At 28.8% G+C, this 15444-nt stretch overlaps 1 protein-coding gene across 1 annotated transcript; it reads left to right on the top strand.

The window, feature by feature from the left end:
* Positions 12297 to 14912, top strand: LOC109333590 (gibberellin 2-beta-dioxygenase 1-like). Its single transcript, XM_019569098.1, has 3 exons — positions 12297 to 12894; positions 13403 to 13751; positions 14429 to 14912. The coding sequence occupies exons 1-3, from the start codon at positions 12500 to 12502 to the stop codon at positions 14675 to 14677; spliced, it is 993 nt and encodes a 330-aa protein (XP_019424643.1). The 5' UTR covers positions 12297 to 12499; the 3' UTR covers positions 14678 to 14912.

The raw sequence follows: 15444 nt of genomic DNA, 5'->3' as shown, positions 1-15444 counted from the left end.
TCACTTGAATGACCATTTGCTCAAATGATTTAGATCAAATATTATAACATACACTTCTAAATACTAGAAAATGATGAGTGATTGTGAGTTTTAAGTCTTTGTAACTCCTCAAACAAGGCTACGAATGTGGAAGCTAACATGAGTTGTGGTTTTCACACAATAGGCCCAATTTTGCTTTCTACCTTGAGTGTTTGAACATTTTGAATCATGCTAATGCTTCCATTTTTTCTTCATGAAAAGCATCCACATAGACAGAGAAAATAAATGTTACAAGCCTTCATATCATGATTAACACTCATCACCAAATCCTTCTTGAGTCGAAATTCTTATTTAATTCTAGTCTTTTACATATACTATAATATAGTTATATATGGCATAGACATGTTTATGGTTTGATGCATAATGTTAACAAAAAAATAATAATAGTGTGATACATAATGTTGTGGATATTATTAACATGAGAGCACTAGATACAGTTGTTACTTGATAATCTAGCTTGACGAAAAAATTAAGATTATATTTAATATTATTTTACATAATGTCGTGAGGGGCTTAATTATCTTCAATACCTGGAAAAAATGAACAAATACCATCCATGAGAATCAGGAAGAAGCTTACCTAACTGTATTTATTTTGAGTGTAACATCTATGTATTACAACTGTAAAGATTTATACATAGTTAATATATCATGCATTATTCATTTGTATTACTTATATTTAACAGTCTATATTGATTATGATATAATGACAATGTGAAAAATTCTTACACTATAGAGCATATATCTTTTTCGCTTTTATTTTTTATCTTGACCACATATTTTTTCATAGTCAAAGTTTATATAAACATTTATTTATCGCAATTTATTATATATATGTAGTTGCGTCTTCATCCAGGTTTATTAATTATGATAGGTTCGTTTAAAGAAACACCATTTTCTAATCATCTTTCAATAATTATTGTATAGTCGTGTGTACATGATTGAGACTCCTACCTACATTCTAAAATGAATTTTGGTAATTGAAGATCTTAATCATGCCAATAAAATCTTCAAATTTATGCTTCATTTTGTGATAGATATTGTCTATTATACCTGCAGGACCAGAAGTGTCATAGTCCTTATTATAGCAAATAGGCTCTTAAAATTCAAAGGCTCACATGCCTTGTTTAGCCTAGGAAGTTGACACATTCCTAGTCAATATTAGGTGTGTGATCAAGGATTGGAATATGAAAATTGAAAGAGGAAGCATTGAAAATATGTTCATATCAAATTAAGTGTCCTACAAGCTTTTGTTATGGAAATAGTTTAATATAATATAATGGATAATGTTTGAATGTTTGGAGTATATTTAATTCACATTTTTCAACACACCTTATCTATTTTTAAATCTTTATTTGTTGTTATTGGGTGCTCCTTATCATTTCCCCTAAAAATATCATAAAAATGTATCATGCCTCCGTGCTAATTATTTATTAACTTTTTAAAATGTTACACCTGAGACTTAAAACTCAATTATATGATTAGGACTTATTAAGAAGTGAGAGAGCATAGTTATGATAATTTGATATATAAGGAGTAGATATTTTAAATTATTTTCTATTTTTAAATCATTTTTTTGCCTTCAAATTGGTCCTATAAATTATTTTTCATAAGTATGTAGCTTTAAATTGGACTTATCTTTTTAAAAATTAAAAAAGTAATGTCCATTTTACCTTTTTTATTTTATAGAAAAAACCTTGAGATATTTTAGATACAAATGTGCAAAATGATTCCCTACTCAATACACACCTTGAAAAAAAAAAAGGCATGTGTGACATGACATGTTGTACCAAAAGTAACATGACATCTGTGAAGACATTTTACTTATATTGATGTCAGGTCTATAAACATAGTAACGTGGCATGAATATAACTCACAAGTTATGAATATCTATAATTATAGGTCAAGCTTTTCATAATTTTGACTTGAGATATATACTTCAACCCCTCAAATTAAAGATCTCAAATCAATTTAGTTGCCTTCATGAGAAACCTATATTGTGTAAGTGGTCTTTAGTGTTCTTTTTAGTACAAGAAGCATCTCATGCAACGTGCAAATTAAATGCACCCAAAGGACAACGGTGCTTGCTAATAGGTAGAGCACATATTATAGATTTTCTATTTGATTTAATCACATCAAAGTAATGCACTACTTTTTTTGATCAACAACAAATTAATTAATAAAAGAGATTAGGAAAATAAGTGATATTCCTATCCACATAAAAAATTAAATATTACAATCAAGAAGACAATTATAGGGACCATTGCACAACAGAGTAATTAAAACAAGAGAAATGGGCAATAAGGATGTTCGAAGAATGAAAAGAGATTAACTTCATTACATCATCTAAATGAAATATATGGTTCTCGAAAAAGACTTTATTCCTTGCTAACCAAAGAGTTTAAATAGTGGCAAACCAAAGAGACACCAACATTTGCTTTAAATTTTGTCCATCCAAAGGAAATTCATATGGGAAAGAAAGTTACTCCTAACATCATTAATAAGAATTGAATTGAGACCAAACTAAGAGTAGAGTTTTTGCCAAACACTATAAGAAATAGAACATGAGAAGAACATTGGTTTGTTGATTCATCCATCATACCACAAAGAGCACACCTTGGGAGATCTTGAGCCCCTAAAACTCCTCTTTTAGCTAGATTCAATTTTGTTAGGATACAACCACACAAAACACTTCATCTTTGGTGGGATATTACATGCCCATAAAGATTTAAAGAAGCCAATATGATTATTATTATCCTTCTTTTGAAGCATCTTGTAAGTATTACGGACCGAATAATGACCTCCCTTATCATGAATCTATATCCATCCATCAACAACGTCATAAACAAGTCTTACATCCTCAAACTCTTTAGAAGATCTTTAACATCTTCTTATACCCAAAGGAACAAGTTCCTTCTCCGATTAAGATTCCAAAACCTATAATCATTTAATAAAAGCATTTATTAGTATCATTTATTTTGATAACTCATAACTATATATACAACTACATATGTACCCAGTATTAGCCACAATCATACAATTACATATGGATTTCTCTAAGCACTTATTATATGTTTTGAAATTGAAATAACCTATGTTTTAATATTGTTGGTGACTTGGGGGATCAATAATGAGGCTTAATGATCAAGCTCCTCTAGAGTGACCAAGTTTAGGCCCTCTTTCTTTTTCATCGATCTATCCTTTTACAAGTCAAAGTCATATATAATAATATGATAGAGAGAGTTTAATTCATTTCAATTTGATATTAGAGACTTCCCTTTCTACAACGGTGATAAACATTGTACAAACTATTATATCTAGATAAACCTTGACCTCATAATTATCCTAATCAATCCATTATGATGACGACTTTATTTTAATTTTAATCTGCTTATGATAACGATATTATGATTATCTAAAACCACTTATAGCTGCCTCCATTCTAGAACTCTAATACTCTAATTATACAAAAGCAGGAAAATAATCTTAAGACTTGAGAGGCAAACTATTGTTTTTACATTTATATTTAAGGGTAAAAATATCATATAATTATATCTAAATTATAATAGTATTACACCATGCTATTTTTTCTTTTATTATTTATATACTCTACTATTTAATACTGGAGACAATCCTAACCGAGATTTCCTGGTTTAGGGTCTTGCGGCTAAGGTGCATTCACCTTACAAATCTCTCTGAGATCTGAATACTACAGAATATATGATAATAACTTATCCGTGCCTAGACCTACATTCTATGCCTAAACGTGGAAAATATGAGATAAATCGAACGTACATTGCAAACATGTTTATCAGGACCATAGAGAATTCTCTTACACCTTCCTTTGAATAGGATTTTTGAAAAGATAACTTAAAAAGTCATGGAATTAATAAGGGTTAACATCAACCTTGAGAGCAATAATGTAACCAATTATAAAGTGGATGAGTTCTTACGTGCCCTAATTATTGATATGGCGTACCATGCATCTAAAATATTATCATTTTCTATTATTTACATTATCCACTTTTTTTTCTTCCCATAATTGTATACTTATTCTATTCTTATAAATTAGATAGAACATGAAGAATAATGAATGATAATGCTTCACGGATACTACATATGACAAGAGGACTATTAATTACTTAAAATAGAATTAGATGATTAGGTCCAGCTTAGTGATGTTACATAATATGATCCCACAATTCCATTTATAAAGAAGCTATAAGTCTATTAGTTTGTGGGCACCTTGGCCTAGCTAAATTTGACCTCAATAATATGTCATTCCTATGCAAATACAATGCACTTAGATCACTTAAAAGTGATGGGGATAGACTAAAGTTAGCCATGGGTATGGTCTATATACACCCATGACATATTTATATTACACTTATAACCAATTTACACATGTTAAGAAAGGTAAGTAAAAATAATTATATCTCTCAAATTTATCAAAATTCCAAAATGCACATCCGTTCATTATTACGGGAAATGAATGGTTTTTTATAGTGTTGTTAAAATTGTTTTATAACGGGCCGGTTCAACTGGTAAACCGGTGTCAATATCAGTACAGTACAATAATTATACATTTCATGTAACTATATCGGTCAAAACTGACTAAAACTGGTTATACTGATCGGTTTTCAATTGAGCGGTACTGATCATACTAGCCGATTTTTATTTTAAATTAATTTTTTAATAAAAATAAAAAATATTGGTTTTTTATTGATTTTTCAACCTTAATATTAATATATTATATATGTATATCTAATTTCAATGATATGCAGTTTAATCAGTGAACCAACGGTTAAACCGATATATCACTATATCAGTAGCCTAACTGGTTTGATGACCAATACGATATTAATAACACTGGTTTTTTTAGAATAAGTAGGGAGTAAAAAAATATAAAGTGTAATTACGGATGTGATATAAATTATTTAATGCTACCTAAATGTTATAAATTGACTTATATTTAGGGAATAAAACTTTCTAAAATGTAAGTTATAAATAGGTGTATCATGTATGGTATCCTTACTAAGATGAAGAAATACAATAAATCTTAAACATATGTGTACGTATATCTGTATACGTAAGGAAATGGAGATACTATATCGTTATATAAATTCATCTATTAAGATTTGCTAACTGTTTTATTATTTAGAGTTACCTTATAATATAGGTTAAGAGTGTTACTCAATTATTGCCTTATGGTGAAAAGAGAACTTACACAATTAATGCCTTATATTGTTTCTCTAAAATTAAGTTTATCATAATTACTCATGATAAATATTATCTTATATTATTTTATATTTTAATTATATCAAATTTAAAATATTATGTGTTGATAAAAAGCTAGATATTAACAATAATAGTTGTTGTTTGTGTTGTTGAAATTATACAATGGGTGGTGGCGCCTTTAGGCCAACCTGGCATCTATATGACACCATAACTACAAGCTATTCCTTTCCAAGCAATAATAGAGAACAAAGTTTTTTGACCTAACAAGAATATTGTGCTACATTGTATTTCCTTCTTATAATGCCTTAGGTGTATATGATTTCCAAAAATGTTATCTTACCTTTCTGGTTACTCGATTGGGTTTGGGTTCGAATTAAGATAGGTCTTGAACAAGAAAATTTATATGTTATTCAGGCTAAAATTACATATATTTAAATGGGTTTGCATTTTATAATTTAATATCCTCTTTAGTACTGGAATATAAAAGAAAGTTGAATTTTATTAATTAATTTTTCAAATAAGTTGAAATCATGACTTTTAAAATTTTATTTGGGTCACATGTTTTCATCTTGATTTTGTTTACTATCATGGTGAAACCAATTAGATTCGAAAGCTATTGAAGCGGGCCATACTTTAGATAATAAATGCATTTCCTCATCATTGTTAAATATAAATATTTCTTTATGAATGATAAATAATTTATTTCTGATATGCATATATAATTGTGAATTTAATCAAAAATATCTTTTGAAAGGGAAGCCAATCATTATTTTTTATATATATGTATAGCATAATTTAAGGGTGTGGCTACATTGTGTCCATTCAATTGCAAGAACTTCTACAACCATCGCGAGTTGTCACTTTCTACTTCGGTTCTTTATGTCTTCTAGTATTGAAACTTATGGTGCTGTTTCAGATTTTAAATTCATGCGGTGCTAGAACCTTATCCTAATAACTTCAACCTTTTTGTTATTGTTTTGCAAATGTCTAGGTATAACAAAAACATATTTTGTTACATAAATGCTGTTTTTTCACATATTATTTGTACTAGACATTTATCTAGAAATGGTGCTTCTCAGCTTTCCTAGAATGTGGGTTAAATTTCGATTTTGATGCTTTGGCTGGTGTTTTTTTTAATGAAATTGAATTCAATTATAAAAAAACTAAAAATGGTGTATTTATTATCTTAGATGTTATATATTTAGTTTTCAAATTAAATACTTGTTTTTTTCATAATCATAAACATATACTCACAATAGGAAAAGTACTCTTTGTAATATCAAGCATGGAGTTGATGTTTCTTTGATGATTTAATTTAATGATTGTAAACTATTAGTCCTACTCATTATGATTGATTTCATGTTGTTGTAAGCTATGTCCCACTAATTATTATATGTTTGATAATGTCCTACTAATAATTATTAGAAGAAATATTTATTAATACATACTTATTGAAACTCACCAAAAATATATATATATATATATATTTAGCTTCAAAGTGACTACTCTTTAATGAACAAAAAAGTGAAATAAAAGTGAGAAGTAAAAATTGGCAAAATCATATTAAACGGATAATATTAAAGCATAGCCTAATGCATTTAGTAATCACTCTTTTTCATTACTCCTTTGAGGCAAAATTGAAACCCACCCGTAACATTTTAGCATCAAAAGTATGCAAATGCCATCTCATAATTTATGTATCAGTCTCTCTCAAGCTCATTTTCAAGCTACTTTCATGGCTGCTAAGTGTCCCCACCAATGGATTTTACCCATTTGGCAACATTGACTATCTTTCTCATTTATGACCAAATCCTCATTCTTTTCAAAATTTCATATATTACTCAATACTATGTATGCTTAATTTCGTATAAGAAAGAAATGAAAAAGGTAATACAACCTAATTATAGTAATTATTTAGAGTGGATATTACGTTCAAGTATGACTTTTATTTAAAAAGCTACATAATTTATTGAAACGTAAAATGTGGTAATTCATCCCTATTTATTGATGAGATTAATATGAAGGAAGATGTGTATTAATATATAAAGAAATAACAAAAAAAATGATTTCTTCACCCTAAAAATGTTTGATTTGGAAGGAATGTAACATTTGAAATAAATATAATAATTAAAAGATGGTCCCCCATCATATGGAAAATGGAGAATGTCTTGTAGATCTTCAAAAAGGAAGTCAAGGCAAAATTGAATTGCAAAAAATACACCATTTACTGTTAGAGCCTGTTACCATGTCTTTCTTTTCCTAATCCATCTAGGAGTCAGCAATGTTATTTGTACTCTAGAATGTGCATCAAGATCACACACTTATATAATAAATGTGGATGTATAAATAAAATCACTATTTTATTAAAATATCTTTCACTTACTTTTTTTAGGTATAAAGAAATTACAAGAAGTTAATGATTGTTGAGTAAAAGATTAAGAAAGAAAATAAATTAATATGTGAGCTAAGCAAACCTTCCGCTCAGAATAGGTCAGAATAGACTTGTGTCGGAGTCCACTAATCTAAAGTCACACATTCATCTTCACTGAATCCACAATGTGTTGTGTGAATGCTATATGAGAATTGAAGACTATATTATTGTAGACTAACCAAATAGACCATTTAGCTGCTAACCAAATAATGCTCCAGGTCTTCCTACCTTCCTTCTTGTTAGGTAGTCACATGTACATGATGAAATGACTATAGGGGTCATTAGGGATGACAATATGGAACTCAAGCCAACTATAGAAGAACTGTCAGATTAAATAGGTGACCCTGTAAGTATAGAAGAGATGATGGGAGGATTTAGGTTGCTCGTTACAGAGGTGACATAAGAGTCTGCTTCCATGAAAGAGATTGACCCCCTTCGTATAAGAGCTTTCATTGTTGGTATTTTGTCTTGAAAAAGCCTCCATGCGAAAGAAGTGACCTTCAGTGGGACTTCAGATTCTCATAAGAGTCGGTAGAGATAACAATTAAACATAAATATGAATCAAAGTGTTATACATCAAGTGATTATTACTTCTAATCTCAACAAAGGAGAAGTTTAACCAAACATTTTCATGATAACTCAATAAAGATAAGAAAAGAGAATACAACTCATTGGAAAGGAGATTACCTCTTCAATGAACATATATCAACTTCTCTAACTTTTCTAGCTTGCTCTTACATCTCATTTCCATCTAGAACTACCCTAGAAATAAAGAGAAATCGAGTACAAATTGTCCTACTCCAATCGTCTCCTAAAAAGTCTATTTCAACCGCTTTTCATAATTTTGATTTTTGCACGTCTTGCTCAACTCAGGAAATTCACTAGGCGCGATTCTTCACTTGATATCGACCTTTCAACTAGTCAAGTTGCTTTAAGCATAGGTGCCTTAATGCGTTGGGTTCAGACTTTGAGCAGGGCTCGACTCCTTTTTACAAAAGTGTTCTCACTTTTTCTCTTTTAGACCTAGAATCACACAATTTCATATGAAATGATTTGTACAATAATTTAACTTGATACATGTATCAATGCCATTTATTTATCTTTTAGAGTTAAAAATGTTCAATTAACCTTGTAAAATAAAGTAATTTTTCCACTCAACAATTGTATCTTTGAGTAAGGTCTTATCTAGATGTCATACCAAGAGCTAGTATTTGACCCAACACATACTTATTGGAGGACACCCTCACAAAGTTGTCCCATAGAGTTGTTACCCGTATCATGTTCCGTAAACTATAATGATTCCATTGATTTAGATGGTGGAAGAACTAAAATAATGAATAATTTCATTATCTTATGGTCTCCTTTAGATAAAATTGTACTATATATATAATAATATAATGTTTTTTTGGTACTTTATTCAAAATGTTTTTTAAAAAAAAATTTATATTCAATGTGATACTGAAAAAGAAAATATTTTTTAGATGCAAGGACGATTTGTTAATGGGAAAGTTATTTGAATTTCTTTTCATTTATATAGAAAATATTTTACACCATAAGTTCGGTATTCATCTTTAAAAGTAATTTACTTTTTCTACTACTCTTCTTTTTTAACCTTTTTATCCAAACATGTTAAAAATGAATATAGATACTTATTATATAATATACATAAATATTATATGGATTAATTTAAAGTGCATTTCAGCCTATTAAATAATTCAACACTTATTTGCTCAGATTATTATAAACAATCTCACTGCAGAGAGTGGTTTTCCTATCTCTGAGCCACTCTAGTAAACGTTTATTTTATTCTAAATCCAATTTTAAAAGTATGTTTAATAAAAGTAGTAGAAAAATTGGGTCAATACTGAAAAATCAGTTGATGGTTTAAAAGCCAAGGGTTGAGTATTAAATTAAAGGAGGTAGATAACATGTTTATTAAAATTAGCAAATGAATTGATTATGACAGAACTTATAAATTAGAGGATTATAATATATAAGTGACTTAGAGAATTTCTCAAATGTTGACTTTATAATCCTAGATTTTTTCTTAAAATCCTATCTAACCAAACAAGATTTTAGATTAATTTTTAGTCAATTATATTTTTGAGGACTTATAATCTTCTTTCATGATATACCAAATACACGCTAAGTTGTAGTTAATCTCTCAACTTAAGGAGTAATATTTGTTGATATAGTTGAAAAAAAGCAATTGGTGCTTTCAAGCTATGAAACACGGATTCGTCAAACACCCTCACGTGTCGGTGTCCGACACGGATACGCTCGGATTCGCGAAGGATACGTATCCATAGAGTATCCAAAAATTAAAAAATAAAATAAAATAAATAAATATTAAGACACGTATCCGATTCGTTTTCAATAAAATAGGATAAGATAGATTTTTTTCCAATAAAACAAGATAAGATAGATTCGTTTCCAATAAAACATGATAAGATAGATTCGTTTTCATTAAAATAGGATAAAATATATTTGTTATGGGGGGCAATGATTTTAGGATAGATTCATTTTCATTAAAATAGGATAAGATAGATTTGTTATGGAGGATAACGATTTTAAATTTCCATTATATTTTTTACTTTAGATATTTTGATTTACACTTATAATTTTATCATATTTTATGTGTTTTTATTATTTTATATGCGTATCCCTGAACGTATCGTATCCTATATTTTGTAAAAAATGTTTGTCGATGTATCGGATACGTATCGTACCCGACACACGTATCAGTATTCGTGCTTCATAGGCTTCAAAGATATTATTGATCATGTACTTGTCAAAAAAAAATATTATTACAAAGAAGTATTATTACTCTAAGTAGCTAAAAGAAGTTTCTTTTAATTTGTAGTAGGTGCTTTCTTATGCTATTTTTTATCATTGCTCAAACTATTAAAATTGCCTAATACTTCATAAAATTTCCACTAATCCAGGTCCTTAATTTAGGAAGGAACATACAAGATTATCCTAAGGTTGTGGATGCTTCCAACTCAAACATCGTTGACGTTCCCAACTCAAACATATAAGATTATCCTAATGATATATGTGGCCTATACCAAATCCTTAATTTACGAAGGAACATACAAGATTATCCTAATATTGTGGATGTTTCGAACTAAAATATTGTGGATATTTTTGACTCAAACATATAAGATTATCCTAATGATATATGTGAACTATACCAAAAATCTACCCCACCTCCATCAATTACTATATATGTAAAAAAATTAAAGAAGTCCTTAATATCATACGAATATTATTACAATTTGGAAATCTACTATTGGGAAAACCAAATATGGTTATGGATAAGAAGGAATCTATTTTCTTTGTGAATGTATAGGCCAATATGGCTAAATGATAATAGCATTTAAAGGTTATAACAATGTTCTTGCTTTTTACTACAAATAGAATGTTTTCTTGCATGTCATGTTGTTGTGACTCAAGTTATGCAAAATTTTATGCTGAACTGATTCAGACATGAATAGATGCATGCATGCATATTTATCCTTTTACTATGTTTTACCATTTTTCTCTTGAAGTTACCACAAAAAGTATTCCACTCCCACTTGGTTTTTGGACGAGTAGACATTATTTGAGAAAAAATATATTCACTGATAATATAATTTTTTTTTACATTAACTATCATTTATATTTAATTATATATTATTGACTCGTAGTAATAAATAAATTCGGAATAATATATAGAGTGTATATCAATCTTTACCCTGAACAACCATCAATAGATATCATATTAACACGTATGAAAACCTTATGAAAGGAATAACATTGATGTGACTACTTCCTTTTAATGTGATAAAGTTGTAATGCATATTTTAGTGGAAGGAAATCTTGGTAAATAATGCTATAGGTAGGTAATGAATTGACTGTTTTTGCAGCAGGATTGTGATGGCCATACTACTAAATAAATAAAGGTTGGTAATTCAGAAAAGAAAGTAGATATAAACAAACTCTCCCTATTTCATATAATATTATTGCTGCTTGTAAAATCCTTTAATTTCAAAATTAGATGGAATAATGCTCCATCCACATGGCACTAGTACATTAGTTTTATATCCTTGTGCATTTTTTAGGTAATTAAATCTAAGTATAAATGTTTAACAAAATAAATAAAGTAATTGTATAAAAATATTTATTTGACATACACCAATGAACTATTCTTAATGATATTTGTTGACAAGAATTCAATCTCACATATGCTAGCATGTAAATCAAATTGGGTTAGGATCTTCTCTAGTATTAAATTTTCCATACTGGAATGTAGGGTCAAACTAATTTAATTATTTAAAAAACTATTTAAAAATAATTTAAAATTTGTGCCATTAAAAAAATCAATGTCACATGTTATTATGTCCTTTGATACTCTCTACCTACCAATATGAATCTAGTTTCAAATCATCCTTATTAACCAAATTAGTATTATTCACATCTTCTCAATCAATTATTCATAAAAAAGTTGTGTAAAGAGTATTATTGAATATAATGTTGAAATCATCATAATTTCTTCTATCTCTTCCCCTACCCCACCAACTTTGGGTATAAATAGCCAAAGAACCAAACCATTTTTCTCAAGCATCCTTTGCTCAAAGCCTTATCAACTTTGCTCTTTCATTCTCTCTAAATCACCAAAAACTCTTCACTCTTCACTCTTCACTCTTCTCTATTTTTATCTCTCACACTTTCTTTCTTTCCATTCACTTCATTTGTTAACATCCAAAAACAGAACAACCACAAGAACAAAATAACCAAACAACAACAAAAAATGTCATCAAAATCAGCAACAGAACAATACACCTATGTCAGGAACTGCAAACAAACAACATTTTCTTCAGGAATTCCTCTAGTTGACTTATCCAAACCTGATGCAAAAAGCCTCATAGTGAATGCTTGTGAAGAATTTGGATTCTTCAAAGTCATAAATCATGGTATTCCTATGGAAGCTATATCCATGTTGGAATCTGAAGCCATGAACTTTTTCTCTATGCCTATCATTGAGAAAGAAAAATCTGGTCCTGCAAATCCATTTGGGTATGGTAACAAGAGTATTGGACATGGTGGTGATGTTGGTTGGGTTGAATATCTTCTTCTCAAAACCAATCAAGAACACAATTCTCCAACACTTTCCTCTGCTTTTGGACAGAACAGAGAAAAATTTAGGTACCAAATTTTATTTAATCATAGTATAACTAATATAAACTTACACTTAAATATACTCATTAGTCTTATATATATTTTGGGTAGTATTCTTTATTCTATATAATAAAATTGAGGGAAGTGTTATATTCATATTCTCACACACTTATTTCTAACTTGTTATTTATCTATCTTCTCATTTCAATGTTTCAAAAACTTACCATGTTTAAAACACATTAATGCTATTTATAATAGAATTTTAAAACTTTATAATAAAATCAGTACTCAATTAATACTATACAATACTTCACATTATAACTCACCTGAAATACCAAAAAATCAAATATTCGATTCCTGAAAATGATATTGGTTTGAAGGAACATGCACACACCCCAAAAAAGGTTAGTTCTTTATCCAAAATGTGATGAGATACATTTGGCAGTGAAAAAAAAATTCTACATAGAGTACTTTCCTTAAATATATGAAATGCTATAGTCAAAGATGTTGATTTCTCTAGTTATTACTATTGCAGGAGTGTGTTGAATGAGTACATGTGTGGTGTGAGAAAGATGGCATGTGAGATTCTTGATTTGATGGCTGAAGGTTTGAACATTCAACCAAAGAATGTGTTTAGTAAACTTTTGATGGACAAAGAGAGTGATTCATTATTTAGGGTCAATCATTACCCTGCTTGCCCTAAGAAAAATGATAATGATGATGAAAATATGATTGGTTTTGGAGAACACACAGACCCACAAATCATTTCTCTATTGAGATCTAACAACACTTCTGGACTTCAAATTTCTCTAAGGGATGGAAGCTGGATTTCAGTACCACCAGATCATAGTTCATTCTTCATCAATGTTGGTGATTCTCTTCAGGTACAACACAAAGTGAAGTAATAAGATATTTCCTATATTTTCATTCTCTCTATTGGTTAATATGGATAAGAAGTAAAATACTTTGCATGTTTTCCCTCAATAGCTTTGATGAATGTGTATGGACAAATCATTGCATGGCCTTATGATCAATAATTCAAGAACACATATTCACCTTTAGTTAATATATTGTGTGCCAAATTATTTATATTAAACATAAGTTAAACCCTTTTAGTTTATAAAATTATAATTGTTTAATATAAATATATATATATATACTTTTTGATATTGACCATCATGGACAAAGATATGTTATCTCAAATTGCATCTTAAATCATACCATGAACCAATAAAAACATGTCATGTTAATTAAAATATATATATTCATTATTTTTTTGTTTTTAATTCAATATTATTGATCCGGGACACGGTTTAGAATATAGTTTAGGATAACATATCCTTATCAGATGACATTTTTGTTATCTTAAACTGTTTCCCAAACTATGTTTGGGATTAATAAAGCTAGACATGACATGTCAATTAAAAATTAAATATTCACTATTTTTTGTTTTTGCTTCAATATTATTAGTTTGAGATATCATTTGGGACAACAAATCGAACTCGAAACCACTACTACTATAAGATGGATTTGTGCTGACATTTTTGGGTAATGGTGATAGGTTATGACCAATGGAAGGTTCAGGAGTGTGAGGCACAGGGTTGTGGCAAATGGGTCCAAATCAAGGCTTTCAATGATTTACTTTGTTGGTCCACCACTGAGTGAGAAGATAGCACCATTGCCTTCTCTTATGAAAGGAAATGAAAGCCTATACAAAGAGTTTACATGGTTTGAGTACAAGAATTCAATCTATGGTTCAAGATTGGCTGATAATAGGCTTGGACACTTTGAGAGAATTGCAGCCTCATAATGCAACAAAATTAGTATGAACAAAATGAGGCACTTGTCAATATTAATGAAGCACTTTTAAGAATCAATATATACAACAACATAAATGGTTTTCTTTTGGTCCCTTAAATGATCATAATGAGTCAGAGATATTATGATATAGTGTTTACTAGCTTTATATATAGTCTATATATATATACCAATGTAATGTATGTAAAGTACTATTTTCAGTACGTGTGTATTTAATGAAGATGTGATATGCAAATTGTTTTTCTTCTTTTCTTTTATTTTGATACTTCAATTCTTCATGGTTATTTAGAACTCAGAATAAGTCAGAGACAATGGAGGTATATATCCCAACAAATATGCTATAAATATGTGATTCTTAAAATTTAAAAACATCAAATTCTTAAAAAAAAAACTAAAATATCTTGTTATAAAATTGTAAACTTGTTAACATAAAATATCTTATGATTGACTTGAGATATTATAATAATCCTTCTCAAGATGTCCACCATCATTATCTTTACTAGGCCTAGTACAATCCAAGTACCATAACATATTAATCAAATATGAGTTTAATATATTGTTATTATAAATTTTTTATATGTTATACCATTGGCTAAGATTTTATTTTAAATTAATTAACAATGAAAGGAATAATTTAACATATATTTAAATCATACTTAAAAATGAGACAAAATTATAAGATTTACTTTTTAAGTACACCCTAAGAAAACAAGATACATGATGTAAGATTTACTCTTCAAACATTAGTGTTATTTATAA

Source organism: Lupinus angustifolius, chromosome LG19 (genome assembly GCF_001865875.1).
Source record: "Lupinus angustifolius cultivar Tanjil chromosome LG19, LupAngTanjil_v1.0, whole genome shotgun sequence".
Lineage (NCBI taxonomy): Eukaryota > Viridiplantae > Streptophyta > Magnoliopsida > Fabales > Fabaceae > Lupinus > Lupinus angustifolius.
The sequence above is the reverse complement of the archived record's forward strand: the minus strand, read 5'-3'. Positions and strand labels throughout refer to the sequence as shown.

Coding starts and splice junctions, on each gene's coding strand:
- LOC109333590 (XM_019569098.1), top strand. CDS start 12,500: ATGTCATCAAAATCAGCAACAGAACAATACACCTATGTCAGGAACTGC. Junction 12,895..13,402: donor CAGAACAGAGAAAAATTTAG/GTACCAAATTTT, acceptor TTACTATTGCAG/GAGTGTGTTGAATGAGTACA. Junction 13,752..14,428: donor ATGTTGGTGATTCTCTTCAG/GTACAACACAAA, acceptor TAATGGTGATAG/GTTATGACCAATGGAAGGTT.